Source organism: Elephas maximus, chromosome 2 (genome assembly GCF_024166365.1).
Source record: "Elephas maximus indicus isolate mEleMax1 chromosome 2, mEleMax1 primary haplotype, whole genome shotgun sequence".
NCBI lineage: Eukaryota > Metazoa > Chordata > Mammalia > Proboscidea > Elephantidae > Elephas > Elephas maximus.
In genome coordinates this window covers 12,364,543-12,392,188 of record NC_064820.1, presented here as the reverse complement: position 1 = coordinate 12,392,188, position 27,646 = coordinate 12,364,543, and the positions used below count along the sequence as shown (strand labels likewise).

The following is a 27,646-nucleotide window of genomic DNA, read 5'->3' as shown; positions in this document are numbered from 1 at the left end:
TTTTCAGATATAAAAGAGAGACGTGAGCGGAGAGACATGGGGACCTCATACCACCAAGAAACAGCACCAGGAGCGGAGCGTTTCCTCTGGACTTGGGGGTCCTGCACGGAGAAGCTCCTAGTCCAAGGGAATATTCGTGACAAGGACCTTGCCCCAGAGCCGACAGAGACAGAGAGAGCCTTCCCTGGGGCTGGCACCCCAAAAATAGACTTCTAGCCTCCTAGACTGTGAGAACAAATTTCTCTTTGTTAAAGCCATCCACTTGCCATATTTCTGTTATAGCAGCACTAGATAACTAAAACACCCTTCTTGAGAAATAAATGAACCAACTCCCAGAACATGACACCAATGACTATTGTTGACATTGACACTGAAGACTCTGAAGAGAACCTTCTAAATCTACCACTTTCTAGGCTTCCAATTTAAGGAAGTACATTGTGTAAAATGCTGTTGTCATGGGAGCTAAGAGCTACTCCAGCAAATCCCTCGTGAGGCCACAGGAGAAACAAAACGGAGGCACAGACATTTAGGACGGCTCCCAACACCAAGGAAGTCCCTCAAGCAACATCAGTCTCTTTATTTGTAAAGGAATTTCGGAAACACATGCCTTTAGTTACGGACATATTAAAACATGCTCGATGAAGAATTCTGCTTACACAGTCGAAGTCAATACATATTTGATAAAGCAAGCTCCCCCCCAGAGAAAAACAGTTTCCAAGTTGTGGGCTGTGGAGAGGATAAAAACTTACTGGGTGGTGTGACCTTACAAATAAAATGCTTTAAGTGCCGTTTGAGAAAGGTGCCTTACGCGGATGGTGGTTATTCTAAATAACTGATTGTAAGACAAGCTATGATTTGTATTTGCATTTTAATTGACAAAACTAAAAAAAATTACAACTTGAAACCAGTCACTTTTTCCTCTAAATCCTCGAGCGGCATTTCCAACACCTTAATGGACAAGGTGAATTGACAAGCACTTCCAGAGTTGAATTTCAGCTTTAATAACCATTCTGCAGTGGCTGGTCTAGTCCATGGAAACAAGGGGGGTTTTGCGTCTAGAGCAGACCTGCCCAGACCCGAGATGCAGAGACTCACTTCCAAAGGAGGGCCCAGCACCCTGCGTGGTTTCATTCCCATCTAGGAAGGCAGAAGGGCACTCGAGTGCCTGCGATCAACTTCCGGAGAAGTCAAGGTGCTACAAGGAGCGTGAAGAGAGCACCGAGAGCTCAGCTTGAGCTGCGGGGACAAGACTGACACTCAGGCCCGTCTCCCCGAGGCTTTGTGGGCTGAGAGGGCAGACATGGTGCCGGACACTGACAGCTCACCACAGGTACACTCACAGGTGCACACTCTCACGTGCACACACATTCACACATACACACACATACTCTCACATGTACACACATATGGGCGTACTCTCATGCACACACACGTATGCACACCCTCACATGCATGCTCTCATGCACACTCACACCACCACATGCACACACACACTGGTTAAAAACACACTTGAGAAAGTTTTTCACTGAACACGTTATTAAACTTCGTTACTCACTGAATCCTGCCCTACCATACCGTTTTTGAAGAGACACTTTCCTATGCTACATCTCTCTCTGAATCTCTCTACTTCAACCTAGGGCATTTCTCAAACAAAAATACAATTAATCTGGCCAGTCCTGACTGTGCAGTAAAACCTGTGGAAGCCAGAACCTGTGTAAGGCAGAAACTTGTCAGAAAAGGAAGACAAATATTTTCCATAACAGAGAGTGACAGAAAAGCGGTAAGACTGCACCCTGTCAAAGGTGGGAAACTTGCGAGACCTGGAAAACAAGGCGGCCCTGTCAGGTTCGGCCCCTCACAGGTTTCGCTGTATGATTAATGTAGTCCTACCTAAGTGAAAAACCACGCCTGCGCATAATATTCTGGAATATTTTGTGAATACTTTAGGAAGAACTAGATACAAATGTTTAAGAACATTCATGATTTAAAAGCGTGGAAGAGATTTAAAAAATTTCATTCTTTCAAAACATGTTAATTTTGAGGAAAAGGGTTACACGTCTGAAATATCTCCCACATTTTACCAGGTGAAGAAAAATCTTACAGCCAGAGAAGTTTATTTTAAAATAGAAACATACATACACTAAGCTTTAAAATAATCAAAATTTTAAAACAAAAGAGCAAAAAGCTATTTGATCCCAGAGAGTCCCTATGGAATGAACGTAGGTGGGCACTGAAGTTCACATGAGGAGTAGGTAAAAAAAACAAACAGCTTGAAATGGGAACCCAACGTCCTCCTGGCGCCTGCTGGACGACGCTCACTGGTGGAGCTCCCGGGCTCGGCCACCTGCAGAGGGTGGGGGCCCTGCGAGTGCTGGCCGAGCCCGCCACCCGCACACACCGGCACACGCCAGCACGGCACCCTCACAGCAGCCAGCTGCCCTGTCAGTAGGACAGACGGTAAGCTGTCTGCGCGGCTGTGAGGCACAGGATGCGCTAACAGCTCTTTCACGTAAAGGGGAGGCAGGAGAGCTGCGAGAAACGTCCACAGAGCTTTTGGCAACAAAGAGCATGTAATGTCCAGCTTCCAACAATACTCAGTACACTGACAATCAAAACCTTGTTCTTTGCTTCACGAAAAATCAAAATTGCACACGCACAGCCAGTGGCGGTCCAGGAGCGCGCGTCTCCAGAGTCTTTGACGTTCAGTCTGTGTGGGCTTTCCATGTGGCCTTTTCTTCGTAAGACTCTCCAAACTCGTTTACTCTGCTCTTATCCACAGGATAAAGCCTGGAATGACACAGCTCAGGGTTACTTCCATATGCTACTGTGCTTTAAAGATAATTACAGGAACATTCTTGATTTGTCTTCTAATCTTCTACCATGTTAAACAAATTAGGAATTAAAAAACTGAGTCACCACCCAAGAGGCAGAAAGGCCACATGAACCAGGGACTACAGCATCCTGAGACCAGAAGAACTAGATGGTGCCCAGCTACAACCGATGACTGCCCTGGCAGGGAGCACAACAGAGAACCCCTGAGGGAGCAGGAGAGCAGTGGGATGCAGACCCCAAACTCTCTCAAAAAGACCAGACTTAATGGTCTGACTGAGACTAGAATAGCTCCGTAGGTCATGGTCCCCAGACCTTCTGTTGGCCCAAGACAGGAACCATTCCCAAAGCCAACTCTTCAGGCAGGGATTGGACTGGACTATGGGACAGAAAATGATACTGGTGAGGAGTGAGCTTCTTGGATCTAACAGGCACATGAGGCTATGCTGGCATCTCCTGTCTAGTGGGGAGACGGGAGGGTAGAGGGGGTCAGAAGCTGGCTAAATGGACACAAAAAAGAGAGAGTGGAGGGAAGGAGTGTGCTGTTTCATTACGGGTAGAACAATCAGGAGTATATGGCAAGGTATTTATAAATTTTTGTATGACAGTCCAACTTGCTTTGTAATCTTTCACTTAAAGCACAACACACACACACACACACACAAACAAAACAAACCACTGAATCAGCAGGAGTTTCACTGCCTCCAAGAGGCTGAGGGGGTACTTTGGGGGCTTGTCTCTCCCCACCCCCAGTGATGTTTTATTCTGAAAGGTCAGGCCACTGCCACCGCTCAGGGAAATGAAAGCCTGGCCAATCAGAGGACGTGGACAGTTGTGTCAGAGGTGGAGGTGGGGCTCAGAGTTCTCGCTATAGGCAAGTGTAGACAACTGTTTACGAAGACTCAAATGATCAAGACAACAGCTAACACAGGACCTTTTCTATGTGTCAAGTACAGTTTCAGCACTTTGCAAACCGTTCTTTAATAGACGCCCCCAGAGGTCCCTATGGTGTCCCGCTCCCACTTACAAAGAAGCCGAGGCATGACGAGGTCCCAGAACTTGTGCAAAGTGACCCAGCACGTGCGTCTTGGAGCTCTGTACTGTCCCCCAAACAATGAAACACAGAGGTTTCAGCTTTAAAACTGACCTGCTTCCCACTACACAGCCCCAGAGCCCTGGGGAAAACAGCTGTGTCCACGTGTGGAGCAGGAGGGGTGCAAGGAGAGCCTGGACACCTTATACAGACAGAAAGTGAGAGCATCACCAGACTCCTGGGGTCATGGGGAACATTCGGGGGCCATCCCGAGGAGGGCCCCGCTGGCCTCAGGTGGACAGTGTGAGGGTCGCACAGATTGATAGTGAAAACAAACTCTTCCCAAAGACACCAGCATCCAGAGTTCACCAGGAGACTACGGAGTCTACCGGCTCCCACGGGAGGCCTCCAAGTGGCCAGTGATCTGAGGTAGCTGGAACGCTGCTGAATGACGTGACCGGACTGAGGAAGCCTGGTCCTGCCTTCCCGTGTGAACTGTACTGACCAAAGGGAGGGTGTGAGGGAGGTGGACTCCCCAGTGAAGGACTCCCGCCACAGTAGCCACTGCCAACACCCTGAGTGAAAGGACGGATCTGGGCAAGGACTGTCGGTGGCCACTGATACCACCAGCACAGAGCACGCCAGGAAGTGGGCTTCCTCTGTAGCAGCCCAGTCCCAGAACTTGGAAACCCTACAGGACAAACAACCTGGTTTCTTCAACAAACAACTCACAGGGGTAGGGGAGGAGGAGATGGAACCTGCACAGGTTCAAGGTGGCTTGAAAGGCCTACCCCTTCCAACGTGTGGATCTTGTCTGGATCCCAATTCCAACTAGCCAGCCTAAACATGTGAGTAAGATCTGGAGGGAACACTGACCGTCTGATGACAGGAAGGGGTCATCCAGTGGTTTACAAGTAATAACGGCACTGCGGGTATGTGAGAAAGCAGCTGCTCTCTCAGAGACACGCACTGAAACCCGAGTTACTTCACATCATGCAAGGCGTGGTAGTGGGAGAAGCTGGTCCGGGGGCAAGGCCCTGAGGGCTCCGCACACCCCACTTCATGCTGTGACTGTCAGTGACAGAGGCAGACAGAAGGAGCCTCACGTGACTTTCACTGGGGTGGAACGTTCTGGACACTTGCTCCCCGCCCTGGCCTGAGGAGCCCTGAGGATGGAGTGAGGGGTGCCGTTTGCCCTGGAGAGTGAGGTGCGGCGGCCCCAGGAACTTCCCTGGAATACTCGCTCCTCAGGCCTGCCTGCCAGCACTCAGATCTGGCGTTGGTGAGAGGGCGGAGCCTCCCAGGGTGCTCACAGCCGGCCCTGGAGGAGCCATACTTCCTCTGGAGGACTCAGGCTTTACCTCACGCCAGTGGCAGAACACGCCCTTCTCCGAAGCCCATGCCAGCCTTCATCGCCTGGGCAGGGCCCACAGAGCGAGGGTAAGCCTCTGACCCTCACGCAGGACAGGCAGGCCCAACGGGCCGCTGAAAGTGAGGCTCCTCTCCTGCACCAGTAAGACAGCCCAGCAGCTGGGGAGGGCGCAGAGAAGTGTGGGGGGGCCTCTGAGACGAACCGTCTGTGAGACGTGATCTTTGGAGGAGCCTTGACTGCTAGTATTTATGTGGTGTGATGAAATGCCCACGGTGAGCTGGCTCTTTAGTAAAGACACTCACGCCACCCCGTGACAGGAAAGGACATCAACACGCACCTACGCAGCGGACTCTCCCAGGAGGGCCCAGAGGCTGCTGAGCTGGAGGTCAAAGCATGCGCCTCTCAAATGCTCACTTGTCAGGTACTCTGAAAGCAAAGTGTAGAGGTAGGAGGCACCGTGGCAGGCAATCATGTTGTCTGCGCTTTGCTAAATATCAATTACCGTGAACACGTAAGTACTTCAAGGAGAGATCACACTTACCACGTGGTTAATCAATTCGAACGGCAATAAACATTTCTAAACTACAAACATGATATAAATAGTTGGAATTTCTTGCCAAGTCATATCAGCAACTGAAGCATTAGTTTTAGGTGTCACGTAAAAACCAACAGCGGCAGACAGTCTTTCTCCCCGAATGAGTAATAAGTGCAGGTGTTTACAAAAACACACTTAACCACAACAACACACTCCTAAAGCACAAGTCACAACTGGGGTGTAGACGGCGCCCACTCACCATCTTTGGTAAAGGTAAACGAGGAACACCACGTCGTCCCGGAAGCACGCCAGCCGGTGTGAGGTGGGCATGGTGATGATAAAGGCAAAGACGTCATCAATGAAGGTATTGAAAGCCTGCAAAGCCAGACGACAGGGCCACTGGAGCCGACTGAAAATGCCCAAGGAAATGGCTACAACATACTCACTCTGTAACCTTACAAATCAGCAAACTGCTTTACAACAAATAAGATTAATTTACAGGCTGAACAATACAAGACTCCTCAGAGCAGCAATGAAAAAGGCAGGGAAAAACCACGTGGAGAAACACTCTGGTCTCCACTGGACTGGGATCCAGTGAGCACAAAAAGGAACAGACCCGGCAGCAGCCCTCTGGGTGAGTGTCTGCCTGCGCCCGGCTCTCAGGGCGTCTGTACCAAGCGCCGGGCCCTGGTTCTCCACGTGCAGACGGAAGCTAAAGAGGACTGTTCTAGAAACACAGGTAACTGCGCCTGCCTGTTATCAGAACAGAATGGCTGTTTCTTCTTCTCAGAACGTGAGATTTTACTTCATAAAAGTGAAAAACACATTTAAGTCAGTTTCTTTCTCCCATTGTGGGAGCCCAGGCCTCACTGGACAACTACCAGAATCGGGTTGATTCTGGGAGACTTCCACACACTGAGTGTGTAACTGGACCCATCATTTTATCTTACTTTTTTGTGTGCTATGTTAGGGAAAGAAAACAAACCTTTACATTCTTTCCTACAATGGTTTGGTAAGGAACCTTCAACTGGGGGAATGAGGTGGGGAGAAAAACGAGTATTAATAACACACACTTGTGTTACCTCCAGGATTCGCAGGGTGTGAACACAGGACCCCTTCCCCTGCTATGTTTTTCCCAATAGTAAAATGTGTAAATTGTAGACGCTCTAGAAAAAGCAGGCCCTGTGTGTACGAATAGTTAATGAACTCGGCTGCTAACCAAAAGGCTGGAGTTCCAATCTACCCAGAGGTGCCTCCAAGAAAGGCCCGGGGATCCACTTCTGACAGATCGCCCACTGAAAACCCGATGGACACAGTTCTACTCGGACACACGAGGCTGCCGTGAGTCAGAGCCGCCTGCACGCCCACAGCAGCCAAGCACAAAGGAGAATACAACTGTCTGTGACCCCCGCGAACATGCACTCAGACCAAGCAGCACACGCCTCCGCTTACCTTGTAGGTAAACGCCTTCCAGGGTAGATGTGCCACCGACTTCATCTGTGAGGCCGCAGGCCACCGGTGATTTGTGGAAAGACACAATCACAGAATTAGTCACCAAGGAGAACAAGGGAGCAAGTGCCCGAATAGAGACAGAAATGCTGAGCTCACCTTGTAGTTCACAAAGAGCTGGGGTAACATGAAGAGAAAGCCGAAGGCATACACTCCTAAGGGAGAACAGAGACAACACGCGTGACGACGTGGCCCAGGCACACATCCGGCACAACTTATCTACTTCTGGGCAGCAGGAAGAATCTAACGTCCAGACAGCTTCAAAGACCGAGTGTCTGTATCCTGTAGCTTTCTGGCTGGTAAATTACCAACAGTCAAGAATGACTTCAGAATGCGAATCCTTTTAATTCATCACACAGCTCTTGCTGGACGACAAGAGGGTGCTGAGTGCTGGCCTCACAGGGAGCTTGTGACGCCTCGGCTTCCAGGCCACAGTGGCTGGCTTGAGGACAGCACTTGGCGGCGGGGGGAGTGTCACACTGAAATCCCACCGCGGTGAATACAACGATCAACGAGCCTGTCAGCTTTCTGCTGCTGTATTCTGCTCAGTCGCAGGATGTGCCATTGCCCCTTAGGTCTGTAAGGCCACTCCCCAAAGAGAATGGAAGCTTTAATTAGGGTCAACCTGGCGGGGTAGATGGGATGAACAAGCAGGTGGGATGCACAAGCAGCCAGACGCAGCTGAACAAGTCCCTCCAAGACAGGAAAAGGCACCCTCCCTCTCAGGACAAAGAACCCTGACCTCTGGGGTTGACCCAGAGTCCACGGGAGTTCACTCACAGGGGACTGGCTACATCGTTCTGGAACGTCTCTACAGTCACAGGACATACTCTGGGTTTCTGGTTTTTCAGTTTCCTCTAAGGAATCATAAAGTGTCCTGGTGGCATGAATGGTTAAGTGCTCGACTCCTAGCCAGAAGGCTGGGGGTTCGAACCCCCCCAGAGGCACCTCAGAAGACAGGCCACAGCTCTGAAAACCCCCGGAGCAGTTCTGTTCTGCACACGAGGCTGCCAGAGTTAGAATCAACTCAGCGGCAACTGACAGGTGATCATACGTGAAGACGGCATTGTTCTAACGCTTAAGTGTAACTGTTTTCACGAAGAAAAGAAGACACGCGATTCGCTGTGGCTACCAGTCCAGGGGCTCCATTAGTTCAGCCTCCAGAACGGGCATCTCGGAGCTCAGGTCCGCAGCTCGGGGTGTCACGTGTGAGTGGCAGACCACTGCACCGTGGAGGCGTTTCGGGAGTAAAGAAACCTCAACTCTCATCGGGCGGGTCCTTTCACACTGGGTGACAGGGTGCAGGGACAATAAAAACAGCACCCACAAGTGTAAACACCACTACCGAAATGGGAAGGAAAGACGACTCACCGTTGACGAAGCTGTTGATCAGCCAGGAATACCAACTAAAATGGAAAAAAAAGATATTTTAACCTTTCAAAAAGCCTAATTTCACACATAATATTTGTTGTAAACCAACTAAAAATGAGTCTCTTGTGAAAAGCCTTTCATAAACATCCAAGAACTCTAGCACAGCCAGGGAAGCAAAGAACACCCTGTTTAACAAGAGGGGTGGTGTCTGAACACAGGGGAAACACCAGGGACTGCCAGTGAAATGCTGGAGGAGCAAGCCCTCCCTCGTTTAGTTCTGCCTGCTGCCACAATGGCACCCCCAGGAGGCCTGGCAGGATGAAGGTAACCCTGGACAGACAACCATGCCACCAGGAAGGGCCGGCCCCAGGACAGCCCACTTTGCAGGGCACTGCTTTCTCTACAACAAGGTCAGGAGACTCCAGAGCAGCAGCTGAATGTGCCCAGCCATCAAAGCCGGACTCCCTGACTTAACTGAGACCATGCTGCCAGCACTGCACCCTCGTCCCTGTCCAAGTTCACTCCCTTGCTGATGCCCTGGAACAAGGCAGCTGCACTGTTAGTGACCAACCTTTTCCCTTTTCAAGGTCTATCTGACCCCACCCTGCAAACTCGTCCTGTAGTAGGAGAAAGCCTGCAGCGCCCAGGCTGGATGATGTGACCACATGCTCACTGCATGGGGAGCAGCAGGCAAAGGGAGGTAGACCTCGGCCGAGCTCAAGGTCGTCAGTTAGCATAACTGCGTCCTCAGCTCCGAGCTGGGCTACTGCAGAGACCAGGCCTCTGACTACCCACCATCCTCACGACCACGGCGAACTGCTATTACAGAGACTGCCTTACCCAAAGCCCGACGGGCAGCCGCAGGTGGCAGGGCCCAGACCGAAACCGGTGCAGCGGGAGCTCGGCACCGCCGGGCCCAGCCTCCCCTCGAGGTGCGGCCTGCTTCACGCCCACACACTAAACTTCACCGGCCGGTCAGTAACTCCGAACATATTCTTCCAAGGAAAAGCATAACAGGCGTTATGTCTTCACAGCCTCCTACCTTTTATACTTGATGTTTAGGAGTGAATAGACGGCGCCACCGATGCAGAGAGGGTACAGCAGGTAAGACAGGTATTTCATGGCCTGCAGGAAACAAAATTAATTTCCAGTTAAATATTCCAAGCATCACAACTCTGTAAGTAAGTGTACTTCAGGGAACCCATCTCAATGGAAAACAAACAAAAAGGACACAGAACCTACGACTCATCAACGAATGAACAAACTGGAAAGAGACTCCCCAAGCATCATGTATTCAGACAGCCTTCCAAGTGATACACTAATATCCCTGTTTTATCCTGATGTCAAGTTCTGCATAATTTCAATAAACACTGGAGTGTATACTGGTGCCTTGTTGTTGTTGCTGTAAGGTGCTGTTGAGTCCATATGCCTACTCGGCTATAAAACAGACCATTCCTTTGTAGGAAATGCCATATTAAATCCAACTCAAAATTCCAGCCCCCCCAAAACAGAGTGCTTTGCACAGTGCACCGTGAAGCCTGGCTGGCCCACAGCCCTGCCCACAAGGTGAGACCCGGCACAGTGACCGTCACAGTGGACACACTGCGAGGAGCGGCCCGGGTGGAGAGAATCTGTCACAGGGAAAACGAATGCTTCCCAACCATGATGGATGGCGCAGCCTGGTTTACCGGCAAGGACTGGGAAACCAGGGAGAATCTTTCACCACCCCTTTCCCAGGCCTGAAATTCACGTTCGACGTGCTCATACACTTGGAATCACTGCCGAGACGGTGCCAGTCACCATGCCACGGAAGCAATTATTTTCCCCCACACTGTACAGTTAAAGTAGTCCCTGGGTGGTGCAAAAGACTAAGTGCTCAGCTGCTAACCAAAAGGCTGGCTGTTTAAGTCCGCCCTGAGGCATCCTGGAACAAAAAAAATCAGCCATCGAAAACCCTACGGAGGACAGTTCTACTCTGACACACCTGGGGGCGCCTTGAGTCAGAATCAACAGCACAGCAACTGGTTTGTTCGTTGTTGTTTTTTATAGTTACAGTAAAAAAAAAAAAAAAAAAACAGGATGTTATTTCCCAGGATATTAGACTATCTTTGTTTGCATAACATGCACACTCCGCCCTGAATGACCCAGGCTTACCTGAGTATCGTATTCCTCAGTTTTCCTTTCCGATTCACTGTAAGTGCCAAACTGTTTTAAAATTCAACAAGACGATTTTAATTAATTTATTTAAGGAAGGAATACGACACAGCTTAGTTATGTTACAGACCTAGTAATACTTATGACAGAAGAAACGAAGGGTTTCATGTACGGCTGTGAAGCTAACGAACATAACTGCCCAGTGCCCGTCTGCGATCAGGAACTGCCGATGAAGGCAGCACCACAGGGACTCTCCTCCTTTGAGCCTCCACCAGAGCCTTCGTGTCGCCAATGGAAGCACCTTCCCTCGGTCCCTTCACGGAGCCACGGAGGACCTCTCAGGCTGGACAAAACGTGTCTCCTACCCTGGACAGCAGAGTGACCCTGGCGGGAAGCATTCTGGCTGCCCTCTCGTACAGGGTCATCCAGCCTTCACTCTGGCACCTGGGTTTCCACCAAGCCACACCACGTGTTACGTGTGGGTAGGATCATGGCCCACTAGTGTGTGTTTTACTGACCTGAGCTGCTTGGCTTGCCAAAGTCTGTTAGTTTCCTACAGTGGCAAGACTTCCTCTCTACAGATGGATTGTTGACACTGCTCTGAATTACAGACAGCACTACAAACCACTGCACGTGAATTCACTGGGCTGTTGCTGGAACTGAATAGACTATGTCGTACTTTCTGAACTTTCTGTCCTTGGTCTACTCAGTAACTGCAACACCTGGAACACCATGAAGTTGCGAGGTTCTAACTCAATGAACGCACGTCGCAGAAAGTAGACTGTTTCATGACTGTAAATCTCAAACTGACGTCTTACTCTCAGCCTTTAACGACCTAGGAAATCAATCGACACTTAGTCACTGGAACAACTACAGCCTTAAAAGCCGGAACTGTCTTTTTGGGAACTGGGCCTGAGCTTTATTGCTCAATAGTATTATTCCACCTACAGAAGCGTGGGGATAAGTGAAGGCTTGGATGCACAACAGGGACCAGCTTTCAGCAGGTTCTGTCAGAACGGCTAACTCTCGCTTTGAGTGGGGTCAAAAATAGATTGTGTGCCTGGAGAATCTATAGTGACCAGAGAAGAGCTAGCTGGGACAAGAAAGCCAACATGAACCCTACAGTGGAGCTCCGTCAGCAAGAGAACTAAAGAGCGACTGCACGGCCTGGCCAGACTCTGCTCTAGCTCTCCACGGAGGCCTCTGGTATCTTCATCAACTCGTCTGCTAATAGGAAACACTGCTCTGCATGCCATGAGCTAAACGGACAAGATGACCAACCACCCTCAGTGACTGCATTACCTACTAGGAGCGCAAAAGCGACACATAAAGACTCTGTACATATGAAGAGAAGGGCAGGATGGATGCAGGCAGGATAGAAAAGGTCATAGACCCTTCAGAGAGGACATGGGGTTAGTCATCTTAACAGAAAAGCTTACCTGAAATTCAGGCCTGAGACCTCTCCAAACAATAGTCATTTTCAATGCCTTTTTCACTTTCCATAGCTAAGAAAAAAAAATGAAAAATTATGAATCTAAGACACCAAGACTCAAGAGAGGCCAAAATTAAATGCTTGAGCAAGAGATGGAGGACTCCAACTGTGAGACCCGGTTCCTTCACGGCAGGACCCCCAGCCTGACCACTCCTGCCTTCTGTACTACTCCTGCAGTTTAGACACTGCCCTGGGCCTCGGGCCCCCAGCCTGACCACTCCTGCCTTCTGTACTACTCCTGCAGTTTAGACACTGCCCTGGGCCTCGGGCCCCCAGCCTGACCACTCCTGCCTTCTGTACTACTCCTGCAGTTTAGACACTGCCCTGGGCCTCGGGCCCCCAGCCTGACCACTCCTGCCTTCTGTACTACTCCTGCAGTTTAGACACTGCCCTGGGCCTCGGGCCCCCAGCCTGACCACTCCTGCCTTCTGTACTACTCCTGCAGTTTAGACACTGCCCTGGGCCTCGGGCCCCCAGCCTGGCCCACTGTTGCCTTCTGTACTACTCCTGCAGTTTAGACACTGCCCTGGGCCTCGGGCCCCCAGCCTGACCACTCCTGCCTTCTGTACTACTCCTGCAGTTTAGACACTGCCCTGGGCCTCGGGCCCCCAGCCTGACCACTCCTGCCTTCTGTACTACTCCTGCAGTTTAGACACTGCCCTGGGTCTCGGGCCCCCAGCCTGACCACTCCTGCCTTCTGTACTACTCCTGCAGTTTAGACACTGCCCTGGGCCTCGGGCCCTGGCTCTCCACGTGCGTGCTCAGTGAGCTTATCTGCTCACGTGGACTGTGCAATCATCTCTCTGGGAATCTCAGGCCTGCCTGCTCTCACTTCCAGCTCTCCTGCAGACAGGCGCACTCAGATAACTCACTTGCCCCCACCGGCCTCCAGGTCAGCCTTCCCCACCACTCCGTGGGGAAGACTAGGATGAGACCTTGACCCCTGGCTCCAAGTCCTGCCAGTTCTCATTCTCTCTGGGATTCACGCCTCACTCACTGTCCTCATGGCCGCGCTCCGGCCCACATCACTGACGTCGGCATCGCTATGACTGCCTTCCAGATCGGTTTTCACACGGTGACTTTCAACCCACAGGCTGCCACAGCATCACTTAGCGCCTGCTCTCCCTTGGCAGGCACTGCAGCTGTGGTCCTTGTCTGACAGCACACCCCCAGCACCCTGGCAGGCCTGAAGGAAGCGCTGCCTGTCCCAGCATGCAGGGTGTCCCATGCCTGCTCACTGTCAAAGGGGCAGTGCACAGACAGCCGCCCTCATCCGCCCTCTGCCTCCTCATTCCCAGACCCCATCACCTCCTTCAAGCTTGCCCCCTAGCCTGGCCTGTCCCATGGAGTTCCCCCTTTTCTGAGCCCCCACAGCCAGGGCTGGATCACGTGGTGCCTAGTGACTTCAACTACTGTCATAAAACCATCTCAAATCTCCACTCACACGGTACGTGCTCTGAGTGCAGAGCCACGTCCTGTATGTGCTTCGCTACGGCGCCCAGTGCAGCGCACACAGGGGTTTGTCAAGCATGTTACACACACCCAGCCTGACCACTGCAATCTCACTCAGCTTACACTTATAAGAAACAAAAAGGCCCAGCAACAACCACCTTTTCCTGCTCTCAATTTGTTGACTCTTTATAGTAGCTGCCTACCTTTCCTGATGATCTTTTAAGACCCGCACCATCGGCACGGACACAACTGCTCAGAGGAGAGCGTGGCTATTCCTCAGGTGAGAGCACGCATGTTTCAATTAAGGGTCTCGTATTTTAGGATTCAGAGAGCTTCAGTGAATGCCTCGAGGTCCCCGAGACTGCAGCAAACAAAATGTGAGCTCCCTGCCCGTGGCCTCTGGGGCTCTCTGGGACACTCACTTCAATGGCTGCTCCGATGCCCGCTGGGATCAGCACTAGTAGACTGGTCTGCTCATCCAGAAGGAAAAGGAATATCACCACGGTGCTGAAGCAGCGCCAGAGCACTGGGGGGAAAGACGGTAGCGTGTCACAATTCGCGGGAGCCTCGGAAAGAGCCACTGCATTTTGGAGTCTGGCATTTCTGTCTCCTAGTTCATCCGGGTGCCTCACTCATCGCTAAGTTATAACTCAAGCCACAGCTGACGTGTAGAGAACAGCAGGGCTTTTAAACCCACGGAGTCCGAGGGTGGTGCAGACAGTTAACACGCTCAGCTGCTAACCGAAAGGGTAGAGGTTCGAGTCCACCCAGAGGCGTCTCAGAAGAGAGGCCTGGTGATCTGCTTCTGAAAAATCAGCCACTGAGAGCCTCACGAGCATAGTTCTGCTCTGACACACACGGAGTGTCATGAGTCAGATGCGACTACTTTGAACCTAGGTAGGCAACTTTAAGAGAAAAAAAAAAACGCAAAATGAGCCACAGAAATACCTTTCCTCATGAAATACACTCAACAAAGGAAAGAAAAAACCTAAATAGACTATAGAGAACATGTTTTGAGACAAAACACATTGTAACTCTTCAGGAAAAAAGCCAATTTGAGTCAAAGGGCACATACTTTACGGAACCACTTTCATTAGGGTTCTAACTTTATCCATTTTCATTTTTGTTCGACGTATTCTGTGAAATGCACACTCACCAAGGAACCACTAAAGCGCCGTGTGCTTCCACCGGGGCTGGGCCTGGGGTGAGGGAGGGAAGCACTCATCTCCCAAAAGAGGAGGAATACTGTGCTGCAAAGGTCAAATCCTGCCCCTGACCAGCCCGTCTGAGCTCAGCCCGCCATTAACCAACTTGCCCTTGCGTTTGGCCTCAGGCCCCCGCCTCCCCAACCCAGCTATAAAGTACTCACGGCAGCAGAGACCCCAAGGATCCCTGAGGCTACTTCCTGCTCTAAAACTCCCGGCACTACAACACTATGTCACAGGCTCCCCTAGGAGAACACACACAGGCACATACAGCCCTCCTCCCCCTCTGGTGTCCCCCAAACTCCCGTCTTTCCAAAATCTCAAAACGTGACCTTATTTGGCAATAGGGTCTTTGCAGTCATAACGAGCTAAGAGGAGGCCATACTGGAGTGGGGTGGACCCTGATGCAGAGTGCACGTGTTCTCGCGAGGAGGAGAGACAGACATGTGAAGACGGACGCAGGTGGAGTCAAGGAGGCCAAGAACTGCTGCAGACCAGTGGAAGCCAGGAAAGGGGCAAGGAATGGACTCTGCCTCATAGCCTCCAGGAGGAATCAACTCTGCCAACACCTTGATCCTGGACTTCCAGCCCCCAGAACTGTTATTTTAAGCCACCCAGTTTGTGGTACTGTTACAACAGCCCTAGGAAACTCATACACATGGTAACACTGTACTTACATAAACACGTGTGTAACTTATCTTTGTAAATATTTGTACACAGATAAATGCGCATAAGAAAAAACACCGAGAAAAATCATTCTTGACTATGGGGTTAGAATGATTTTTGTTTTCCCTGTAATCTTTCTGCACTCACACCACTTCTACGGTAAATGTCTATTTCTTTCAAAAATGGTGTAATTTAAAAACCCACCCTCTAGCGTATTCGTGCCTCTCTGCCGCCATCGCTGCTGCTGTAGCTGCACTCCGTACAAGACCTGAGCAGCGCACGCAGTGTGCTCACTGAGCGGGAACACGGAGCACCACAGGACACGTGCAGCCAAGTCCCAGGGAGCCTCGGCAGGGGGTGGAGGGACTCACGACTCCTTTCACGGATGCAGAATGGTCTGGCCCCCGTGGCCAGTCTCCCTTTGCCGGGAACATGGGTCCCCAGGTCTCGATGTGACCCCCATATCCCTTTCTCTGGAGACGCCTTCCTGACCGCCCTAAAGGGGTGCCATTCACTCTTTGGTAGACTTTGCTCAGCTTCACCTTCCCACACACAACAGGTACTGCCTGGTGTTGTCTGATCTGCCTCCCCCACCATGCAGATGTGGCCTAGGCTCTGAGGGTTGGCTGCTGCGGCCCTGGTGCCTAGGACAGTGGCCCCGTGGACACCCAGGTGTTTCTGGAAGAATGCCACGACGCATGCAGTAACATACACACATGATGCCTTTTATGTTATTTCCTTTGATTCTTTAAAATGTACTATGACAAAAAATTATCACTTCCATTTCATGGAGATAGTTTTAGAATCCTAAATAAATGTCCAGGACACAAGGTCAGTGGGGTTGGAATTCCACCTCAGGCCACCTGTCTCCAGCGACGGAGCCTCCCTCCACCAGGAGGCCCTCCCAGTAGGTGCTGTTGATGCAAAGGATCAAAGAGCATTTGGAGGACAGCTTCCTGGCACCCACCTCAGGGTTCCTCGACTTCCTCCTAAGCTTTCCTGTGACCCAATACACAGGCTGGCTACCCTGTACAACTAAAAATCTCCCGAGTTTGGCACTAATAGTAACAGCCAACAGTACCTACCTGCTTTGGTGGACATTCCAATCATGCTCTTCTTTTTCTTCCAGAAACTGATGTCGTTTTTAAATGCCAGGAAATCAAAGAGGAGCTGGAAATAACAAACAGGCCGCAGTTTACGTCTCGGGTTGGTTCTCTCGCCTGTGTTCCCCAAATGAAATGTAGCCTGAACCCAAATCCCAAGGACATCCCAGAACCTGCCAGACCCTTCAGCTGGGCTTTTCTGCCCACATCAGAATGATGGTGTTCAGAGGTGTATTTTAGCAGGGGCACTTTTTAAAATAAGCACTTTTGACTCAGCACGTAGGGAAAACGCCCACAGGAACGCTGGATGCCTTCTTTTCCCACTGTGAATTCCCCTCAAGCTTGCACTGCTCTGGGAGATCAAATGGCTGGGTGCTCGGCTTCTGCTGAAGCACAAAGACCTGCTCCCTGGGGCCACTGCTTCCTCAGCATGGACAGCTTCACCCTCACTACCTTAACAAATGCATGAGCTAGTTCTCATCGACACTGGCCTTTTAATAAAAAACATCGTTTAACTTCCCAGGACAGTTCTGGAAAGCTGTAGCTTGGTAAGGAGCCCTGGAAGCGCAGTGGTTACGTGCTTGGCTGCTAACTGAAACGTCAGCAGTTCAAACCCACCAGTCTCATCATAAGAAAAAAGACCAAGCAATCTGCTCCTGTAAAGATCAGAGCCTTTACAGGAAACCCTATCCGGGCAGTTCTGTTCTGTCTATAGGGTCGCTTAGTGAGAACTAACTCAACGGCACACAACAGTAGCACTGTGACTGGTGGCCACATGCAAAGGCACTCAGCACTGGCTTTAATACTAGTTCCACACATCTTCCCAACGAGCAGACAAAGCACAAGGCATGCAGGTTGTGGCACAGTGTTCCTGGGTCCACACTGTCACGCCTCCCTGGTCTGGGTTAGGAGAAAGCACAGGAGGAAGGCCACAGTTTCAGGGCCACTGGCTACTGAAGAGCTAGAAGGGACACCAAGAAACCACATGGCCGAGCGGCACCACACTAACCGCCCCAAGTAAGCTGACCTCAGCTGAGGAGAGCTGGGAGCCCAGGATGCTCCCCAGGCCTGCAACTACTGTTCCCCGACAACAGGCCGTGACCCACTCACGTGAAATGCTGCAACAAAGAAGGTCAAAGCTAGGAAATACAAGTTGGTGTCTACAAAAATTCCTTTCACTTCATCAGCATCTTTCTCTGAAAACCCTGCAAAGGGAAAAGAAAACACACTGTAGTGTGAAACAGGCAATTTTACCTATTACCACAAAAACACGTTAGCATGTAAAAATTATTTAAATCTGGTCAAAAGTCCATTCGACCAAGACCGTGGCATTCCAACTATTACGTTCCGAATAAAAACAAATTTCAGATAATCGCCAAGCATATGTTCAAAGAGGAAAACGGAAGCCAGATCCTACTGGTCTCTTTGATTAGAATCAAGTGGAGGACGCTGCACTGACATACACAGGCCACTCCAGTGTGTGGAGAAGTAAATACAGGTCGGGTCTGGATGAATTCTCAGTAAATAAAATGAAACTAAAGGACAGCTTTCATCTGTCAGTGTCCGGTTTAAACAAAGGTTCCCCCTAAAGCCGACCCTGAAGCAGCCGACTCAGGCTGGGAGGCCGTGCCAGGCACGCGGTGGACGCACCAAACTGCTGCAGGGAGTAGACAGCGTCCTGCATGTGGATCCAGAAGCGCAGCTTGCCCAGTGAGATCTTGTCGTAGGACACCGTGAGCGGCAGCTCCGTGGTCGAGCGGTTTATAACCTCAAGTGAAGAAAAACAAACATCAGGAAATGCAACTGCCAGTCCTAAAACCACCACTGAAGCCTCTCGGGGGACAGCACGTGTCCCCTGCGGTCACCCTCAACAGCCCTCACCCTGAGAATTTGACAGACGGCGGTCACCACCTCAGGGGCTTCACCACGGCTCTGCCTGGCTCACAGAAAGTCTGCTCATGGGTCACGTTTACGTTCCAGGCCCTTCACAGTCAGACCTCAGAGGGCATTTCCTTCCCACCCCCAGGCACTCAGTGTCACCTCAGAGGGGCAGATGTCAGTCACCTCCATAAACACTCATAGCTTTTCTCCTAAAGGAAACACTCTCCCTCCTCCTCCCCACTTCCCTGAACCCTACGCGTCTCTTCAGGCCCATAGCCCCCTTTGAGCTCATCATTCCTCTGCCAGTTCTTCCTGGTGTCACTCCTGGCACCAACGGCGAGCCCTGCATGGCCAGGAGATGTGCTCATCAGCCGGCATTTGCTAAGAACCTGCTGTGTGCAATGTGCCGAGCTGCAGGGCAGGAGCTGAGCTCGAGCTCACAGGAGAGGCTGCACCTTTCCTGAAAGAGCTACAACCTGAACGGGGGTAGTGGTGGCTGAGGAGAACAATTCTTGCTCTCTACAAGGGAGACCCAGGCTCGACTCTGGGCCTCCGCACCTCATGCACGGCAACGTCTGTCAGAAGAGGCTTGTATGTTGTTACGATGCTGAACAGGTTTCAGTGGCATTTCTAGACTAAGAAAGATTAGGAAGAAAGGCCTGGAGGCCTCCAAAAATCAGCCAGTGAAAACCCTATGGATCACAACGGTCCAATCCACAACTGATCATGGGCATCCCACAGGACCAGGCCTATTTTGTTCTACTGTGCACGGGGGTCACCGTGAGTCGGGGCAGACTTGAAGGCAGCTACCATCAACAACAAAACCTGAACAATCACACTTGTCAAAAAAGGGCAATAATGACACCATGACACCACAGGACCGGTAGCAGGACTTTCAAAAAATGTTTGTAAGGTACTTAGTATAGGAAAAAACAAAAAAACCCACTGCTATTGAGTTGATTTGGACTCATAGTGAACCCATAGGACAGAGCAGAACTGCCCACAGGGTTTCCAAGGAGCGGCTGGTGGATTCAAAGTGCCAACCTCTTGGTTGGCGGCCGTAGCTCTTAACAACTATGCCAGCAGGGTTTGCAAAAAGCCTACAGCACCTGGTATTCTGAGGTGGTCTCCAAGCCAAGTATTAACCACACCCGACCCTGCTTAGCTTCCAAGATCAGATGTGATCTGGTGCATTCACAGTGGTGTGGCCACAGACTAGTACACGTATAAGTGATTACTATATGTTAACCAGTATTATCGTTACTACTCATTTCATTTACCCTCCAACAACCCTGGGGAGAGCTGGGGCTGTTGCACCACTGCAGAAACAAGAACAGCAGAGCCTATAGCAGGGCTGCAGCTGTGAGCCAGGAATGGTGCCCTCCATCCCCAGCACATCCCGGCCACGCCCAGGGGCCACACTCAGGAGTCACGGGCCTGCCAGGCTCCAGCGCTGCACTCTGCATGCTTCGGGCAGGGCCAGTGACTCTATTCTGGCCCCTGGGGGGAAGCAGACACTTGCTCAAGATATTGCTGAATTAATCTGTGCCTTTTGTCCAGGGATGGAAGATTAAATCAGATAAATATTCATAAGCTGTTTCTAACAGTACACTGCCCCTTCCGTGAGATCTCCGTGTCCAGCTGCCCAAACAATAAAGTATTTTTCGGGTACATTTTATCCCCGAGGATGCTGAGGCTGACGGGGGAGGGGGTTAGTGGCTGGTCAAGCTAGACCACAACGAGGTCCTCCAATAGCCCACCCAGCACAGCCCTCTCACATTCTAAAAGCAGCACGTTCCACCCTATGGAAAAGACATGTACTAAATTTTAGAAACAATCATACGAATCATTCATGCCAGGACAAAGGCAAAGGCCACACACCCAAGTCAATATTATCACTGATACACTGCAGACCACAGTATTTTAAAATGACCTAAAATGGGAGACTCACTTACCATCAAATCCTTCACTCGGTTGCTCAGCTGATCGATGAACAGGATGGGGAGGTAGTGGACAGTCTTTCCTACCTGGATCCTATGGTATTAAACAATTTAAGTCAATATGAATACTGTTACCTTGGATGAACAAATGTCCCCAAGGGGATGGCTTCACCTAGGAGAAATCCGCCCCGCCCCCCCCGCCCCCATCATTATCTTGAATTGCCTCTCAGTCACAATCATCCCAGTCATAACCTTTCCATACTGAGGAAGGAGAATCTAATAACACACCCTGGTCAGAAACATCCCTTGTTCGCTAGAACAGCTGCAGCAAAAGATACAGGAATAACCTAAATGGCCACGAGGAGGTGAGAGGGTAAATCAACTGTGAGACAGTTTTACAATGGAAAATCATTAAGGCTGTTAAAAACAAACATAAAAATAAACAAGGAACCTATTTGTGTACCAATATGGAATGATCACCTGTGGAAATAGCAGTCAAGAAATCAAATGACATATTGTGTTGGGTAAATCTGCTGCAAAAGACCTCTTTAAAGTGTTCAAAGTCAAAGATGTCACCTTGAGGACTAAAGTGTGCCTGACTCAAGCCATGGTCTTTTCAGTCATCTCATAGGCATGCAAAAGCTGGACAATGAAAAAGGAAGACAGAAAAAGAACTGACGCATTTGAGCTGTAGTGCTGGCAAGGACATTGAATAAACTTGTACTGCCAGAAGAACAAACAAATCAGTCTCAGAAGAAATATAAACAGAACGTTCCTTAAACGCAAGGATGGCGAGTCTCCGGCTCACTTACTTTAGGCAGATCATCAGGAGAGACCCACGAATATAATTCAGCCTAAGGCTACCCCACAAGTATGGAAAACAAAGGGTAGTTTAAGCTGGTCTAACGTTTTAATCTTAATAGTTATTTTAAACAATGACAAGTGATACTAAAGTCATGATCTAAAGATAAACTTTTAAGTACATTTAAATGAGTCAAGTTCAAAAAGAAAACATCACGCTCATACACAGAACTGTTTGCACAAGTGGGGTCTGAAGTGATTCAAGTTTGCAAAACTATGATCTACTCAGTACTTTCCATTTTCACCGCCATGGAAACTTTTACCAAGAGCAAAGGGTAAAGTTTATCAGTTTCAAATTTCATTCTCTTTCCCCTCCCAATTCTTTGGTGGCAATCTTTACTAGGTCACCTGCCAAGAAGAGGTTTCAAACAGAGGCAGGGGGGAAAAGAGCTGTGAGCACTCTGTGCACCCGCCTTCGGCCCTCTGCCTTAGAACCTGAACCACAGTTCCAAATGACTGATACAGATGTGACCCAACCACCTCTGACTTTTGGCCAGGTGTAATTCCAGCTGGCTTCCCGCTCCGATCCAGGGGAGGGGTCACCTCCCTGTACTATCAGTTCAGGGAATTATTGCAATGATGCTTGAGGCTTGGCAGCCAACCCTTTCTCCAGAATCTCGTTTCCACAGTGCTGGTCGGTCACGGCCCATGACAGGCGACACTTACATCTTCATGTATCGATGCACATCAGCAGGGAGAGAGGACCCGTCAAAGACAAAGTCATCCACCATCACGTTCAGCGTCAGCCGTGGCCGCCAGTGAGAAACGGGCTCATCCAAGGCATTGGTCTGCTTCTTTTCAGCTTCGATTTGCTGTCATATGAAGTGAATGACTTATTAGGAACAATACAGAAACCGTATGAAAGGGCAGCAGGTCAGCACCTTTACTTTGGACCAGGCTGAGTGCCCTGACCAGCATTAACTAGGGAAAGGAGGGGGGGGGTGACACAGGCAGCCCTGTGGCTGCCAGTTACCCCCAGACTCTTACCACACACACCCGTCATTTCCTTCTCTGCACAGGAAACAGAAGTGGTGCTGTTCCTGTCACAGAGTCCCTTTTCCGAATCCTCCCCCGAAGCAGGCCCACTTCTCAGGAATCCTGACGGGGCCCGAGAGCTCTGTGACGTTTAGTGACTTCACAAGTCTGGACTTAAAACACCATTGTGATTTGTAACGTCACCGGGAAGACTGCTTCTAAACCAAGTACGTTGTCTACAAGGAAATGAGTCAATGCCTGGGCACCGACTCTCAATAAAATTAAATCCAGAAAAGAACACCCTAGTTTATTTTAGATCTAGTTATGGTATCTGTGAAACGGTCTCGTTTTAACGATCCCCTACTGACAACTCAGTAGGTACAACTCAGCTACAATAATTCTCAGGATGTGAACACCGCAATTCCCTTCTCTGACCCATGGCCCCATAAAAATCACTTACGTGATTTCCAGTTTTGCTTTGTACATACAGCTTTTTCATAATTTGAAATTCTATTCTCAGGGTAAACATTCAAGAACTGTCCAGCCCTCTACATAACTCACTGTGAGCCCACCAACTCTAAGTGACAACTCTGACGAGAAGAAGTAGGTGACCTGCGCAGACAGAGCTGCCCCGAGCACCCACAGCGCTCCCCTGGGGTAGGGAGCGACTGTGGGGGTGAAAATGAATGTGGTAAAGAACACTAGTTGATTTCCTCAACTGCACGTCACTGCTGAAGTTACTAATTTGACACAAAAATTACCTGTAAAGACACTGAAACTAGTTAACTGAAAGGTAAACATCTATGCCAATAACATTCAAATGCTTTACTTCCCAATAAAGTCCCAACAGCCCGGAACTGGGTGATGCACTTATAGACACACATGTACACTTAAAGTGCAAGCAAAGAAACTTCACTCTGGTCAGGAATCTACCTGAGGCACTCACCTGCGTAGCAGATTCCCCGGTGAGGAGATTGACCTCTTCGGGTTTGGGGACCATGTAGGTGGTGAGAGGACTTACTAGGTGCACCTGCTTCCCATCGTGCCAAGGCAGAATCCCAGCATGATGGAGGAAGATGTAGGCATACAGTGTCCCATTATTCCTTGTTTTCTTTGGTACAGAAACATTAACTGTCCTAAAACCACACGAATTACAATGTCAGCCACATACATATTACAGTCTAATCGGAGCAGACAACAGAAACCATGCAAATGGTTTACACCCAATGCTGTTTCAAACCAACCAAGTTTAGCTCAGAAGTACTAAGAATGAAACTCACCTGCCTATGACTTCCTGAAGTACTAACATTGTGTTCACGGGGCAGGTGGTTTCTATGGCACACTAAGTCACACAATTGAAGATGCACAGAGACAAAGCTCAGACCCAGACATCTGGTGCAGTAAAGCCACAACCTCTGGGCCCTGCTTTTACACTAGTGGAAATGCTCAGAAATAGTGAGGGTAGGTTTTTGGTGTTTTGCTGGTTAAAAAAAAACAGATAGACTTCCAGGTCTCAGATGACTCCTGCCTGTGTGAGCATCACAGGGTCAAACCGAGCAGAGGCCCGGCAGGCCAGTGCTGCCCTCCGGCCTCAGATCACGAACGGACAGTCCATGCACCAGCTCTGTGCTAGATCCCCGCAGAAAAGCAACACATTCCACCTATTAATGATTGTATCAGGTCTTCCTCCTCCCTTTTTAAAAAATGTTAAGGCCAAAGTTCCAAGTAATTGCTGCTATCATGAGAGACAAAAGGAAATACATGACTCCTCAGCATCAAACAGAAACGCTGTCTCTCTACCCCGAGTATCTGGGCAGCCCTCCTCGCTCTCCACACGCAGCGTTTGTAGAGCGTGGCGGTGGCACCTGTGGCCTGTGCTGTACAGTAGCATTCCTGCTACTGTGAAGAGAGACCACTGAAGGAAGATGGTATCAGGAGCGCTCCTTCTACTCTTTCCCTCTTGTCTCAGCAAGATCCGGCCAGAAGAAACAAAAACCTCATCTCTCCTTGGTAACTAGTTCAGTGCCTGGCATAGACGAGGCAGTGCTCAGGTCTGTGAAATTAAACTGAACATTTTCTAAAAGTGTGGACAGCTATACCAAAAAGCTGAAACAGCCTCCGTTTCCTGGAAGCTCAGAGAGGTCAGCTACTTGTTCCAGGTCACAGAGCTAAGATGGCCAAGCAGAAACTGGCCCCTGGGCCTGGTCAGTGTTAAGCCTGTGTGCTTCCCCCGACCCCCGTGCTGCCTCTCTGGTACCCAACAGGGGCCAGCTGATGGAGTACATTTACTCCAGGCACAATATCACATATTGTAATTACTGCCTTTTCTGATACCTCCCAGATAATATAGAGAAGGTAAAATCTTGAAAAGCAAATCATTTTTTTAATTACTTGTTGACTGCTTTGTAGTTGGACCATGTTAAACATTACTTTAAAAAGTTATGCTACATACTTACATGTATTCTATATTGTCTGACCTGCTCTAACGTCACATTTCACTCGATTATGATTTTCTGTCAATATCCTTCCCTCGATCCCCCATCTCTCTTCCCTTACAGGTAACTTAAGCAAACTACATCCACTAAGGAGGAACAACTTCCTCACTGTTACGAGTACCAGAAGCTACCTGTTCTCTCCCAGGTCATCCCCACCATGATGCCTGCTCTTTTAAAACTCTCCGGCTGCTGTTTGTCACGCTGCGATCAAATCCTCCACTTCTGAAAGGAGCCCTGGTGGCACAGTGGTTAAGAGCTCGGCTGCTCACCAAAAGCTCAGCAGTTCAAATCCTCCAGCTGCTCCTTGGAAATCCTATGGGGCAGTTCTACTCTGTCTTATAGGGTCAGTATGAGTTGGAATCGACTGGATGGCAACAGGCTTTTTTCAAGCTTGAACAGTATATTCTAGTTACAGCCATTTCCTAAATGACAAATTCATAGTCTGCTACTTGGAAGTAAAACAAAAGTTTGATTGTTTACACATCACACACAGGTCTCTAGTTAAATAAAATATGCTACCATTTACAAGAGAACAGTACCCTTATCCTGAACATGTAAACAACATTTCTCAAGGGTTCTTCATCTAAACACTAGTAACACTGCTTCTATCATTGGCACTTTGACTCATAACCATACCTTTCAAATTTGGACTCCACATCGAAGTCTTCCACATTTAACACCAGGTCGATGTTGTTCTCAGCACCGAGGTTGGACCGTGTGGTGGTATACACACTCAGCTACAAAGGGACGTAAAGGGAGTCAGTTCTGCAAGGCCCCTGGCAGAAGGCACATACCAAAGGGCTACCCCAGAGGACAAAATGACCACCAAGTAAATGGGAAATGGTTTCCTTTCAACTCCCAAAGGGAAAGCAGATGATGATTAGATCTGCTGAAGTCTGTAGCTAACAGGGGCACAGGGTGAACTGTCTAGGGGGCCTCCTGGTCGGGGTGACAAGGGGTAGCACCTGGAGCCCTTGACGGGTCATGATTCAAACACAGCTTTTAAGAAATGAGGTTTGCAGAGGAGAGCCCTCACCCCAGTCCTGGGGTCCCTGCTCTCTTGAAGGGAGCCCTAATCCAGCCATGGAGTCACAGCTAAGGGGAGGAGGGCCCCAGCCTAGCCCGGTGGTCACAGCTCAGGAGGAGAGTCCCCCAGCCCAGCCCAGCCCAAGGTGTCTGCTCCCGAGAACCAGAACCAGAACCAAAACCAAACCCAGTGCCGTCGAGTCGATTCCGACGCATAGGACAAGGGTAGCACCTGGAGCCTGTGCCGGGTCATGATTCAAACACAACCTTTAAGAAATGAGGTCTGCAGAGGAGAGCCCTCACCCCAGTCCTGGGGTCCCTGCTCCGGAGATGGGAGCCCTAATCCAGCCCTCAGGTCATGGCTCAGGGGAGTGGAGTCCCAGTCCCAGGCTTATGGCTCAGTAGGGGTTTGCTCTAACCCAGTTCCGGGTTCATGGCTCAGGCTGAGGCAAGGGGTGCCCCGGCCCAGTTCAGGGGTCACGGCTTAGGGGAGGAAAGTCCCAGCCCAGGCCAAGGGTCACAGCTCACGAAACAGAGGCCCCGAGGAGAGCCCGAGGGTACCAAGCTCGGGCGTCAGGCGACGAAGGGCGCCGAGGGTCCCCGGGAACCGCGGGCGGCTCGGAGGCCCCGCCCGGCGCTCACCTGCAGCTTGGGCCTCCGCGCCAGGTAGGGCTGGATGCAGTGGCCGTCGTCGGCGCACGGACGGGTGTACACGATGCCGTACATGACCCAGCAGGTGTGCACCACATACACCACGAACACGCCCACCACCAGGCTCGTGAAGGAGCTGCGGCCGCTCCACATGGTGCCGCCGCCCCCCGCCCGGCTCAGGGAGGCGCCGACCCCGGCCCGCCGCGCTGCCGCGGGCCCCCGCCCGCCCGGCGCCCTCGGGGACGCTCCGGCCGCCGCCGCTCACGCGAGAGCCGCCGCGCGCCGCCGCCAGCGCCGCGGGGGAACGAAAGCGCCGCGCGCCGCGGGTCGCGGGCCGCACTGCATGCTCCCGGCTGGCTGCCAACCTCCGACCTGTCGCCGCCGGATTCGCCCGGCGCCCCCGCGGCCGCTTCCGGGGCCGGCACAGCCGGCCGGAAGTGACTGCCGCCGCGCTGCCTCCTGGGAAGCGTAGTCTCGGCCGCCGGCGCACCCGCCCGCGTCAGGGGTGCGGCGCCCGGCAGTGACGTCTTCTGTCCTCGCCCCGCGCTTCCGGCGTTCACGAACCGGTTGTAGGTGCTGCTGCTGGTTGGGGTCACCTGGGCGCAATCTTTGACCTGCGAGTCTCGGAGGCGCCAGCCTTCCATGATTGGGTCCTCACCGCTCTCTCCGTACCCCCACCTAGAGCGGGAGGGAGAGAAGTAAATGTAAATGTTTAGCATTTGAGGAATGGGGTTGAAGGGAAATCTGAAATTGTGTAAATATAGAGTTAAAAGAAAAAAATACTCAATAAACTCACAAATGTTAAAGACATGATTTCATGTCTTCCCCTCTTCCCCGCCCTGTATAAACCCCATTGGAGGCACTTTTAAAGAAAAACAAAATTAGTAGAATAACGTTGCCCCTTTCAGAGCCCTGGGAGGAGCCAGGGTTAGTGAGGACTTGGAAACTAGTCCTCGTTTGCTTCATGTTAAAGCCACCGTTGCCCACATGTCCTCCAGGAAGGCGGGGAGTGAGAAGTGGTAGTGTAGCCAATTTCCAATACTGGACAGCACGTTACAGTTGTCAATGGAGAGCCACACAGTTTAGCTCTTTAGTG

The 27,646-nt window shown here is 50.6% G+C and overlaps 1 protein-coding gene and 1 pseudogene across 1 annotated transcript; both read right to left on the bottom strand.

Moving 5' to 3' along the window:
- Positions 1-536: 536 nt before the first annotated feature.
- Positions 537-26,772, bottom strand: CLPTM1L (CLPTM1 like). The gene is made up of 17 exons (XM_049861069.1): positions 26,542-26,772; positions 25,510-25,610; positions 23,325-23,514; positions 22,070-22,215; positions 20,558-20,636; positions 18,372-18,489; positions 17,832-17,926; positions 16,704-16,788; positions 14,170-14,273; positions 12,243-12,308; positions 10,804-10,854; positions 9,692-9,774; positions 8,650-8,684; positions 7,378-7,433; positions 7,222-7,266; positions 6,029-6,144; positions 537-2,787 (listed from the first exon to the last, which is right to left on the bottom strand). Exons 1-17 carry the CDS (start codon positions 26,701-26,703, stop codon positions 2,703-2,705), a joined length of 1,617 nt encoding a protein of 538 aa, XP_049717026.1. The 5' UTR covers positions 26,704-26,772; the 3' UTR covers positions 537-2,702.
- LOC126070727 (uncharacterized) lies at positions 19,700-19,818 on the bottom strand (annotated as a pseudogene).
- Positions 26,773-27,646: the final 874 nt, after the last annotated feature.

Bases quoted from the DNA above. Each gene is read 5' to 3' on its own strand.
- CLPTM1L (XM_049861069.1), bottom strand. From the start codon at position 26,703: ATGTGGAGCGGCCGCAGCTCCTTCACGAGCCTGGTGGTGGGCGTGTTC. The intron at 18,490-20,557 runs GTAAGTGAGTCT...TCTTCACTTGAG, and splicing joins ACCGAGTGAAGGATTTGATG to GTTATAAACCGCTCGACCAC. The intron at 8,685-9,691 runs GTAGGAGGCTGT...TTTCCATTTTAG, and splicing joins CTAAACATCAAGTATAAAAG to TTGGTATTCCTGGCTGATCA.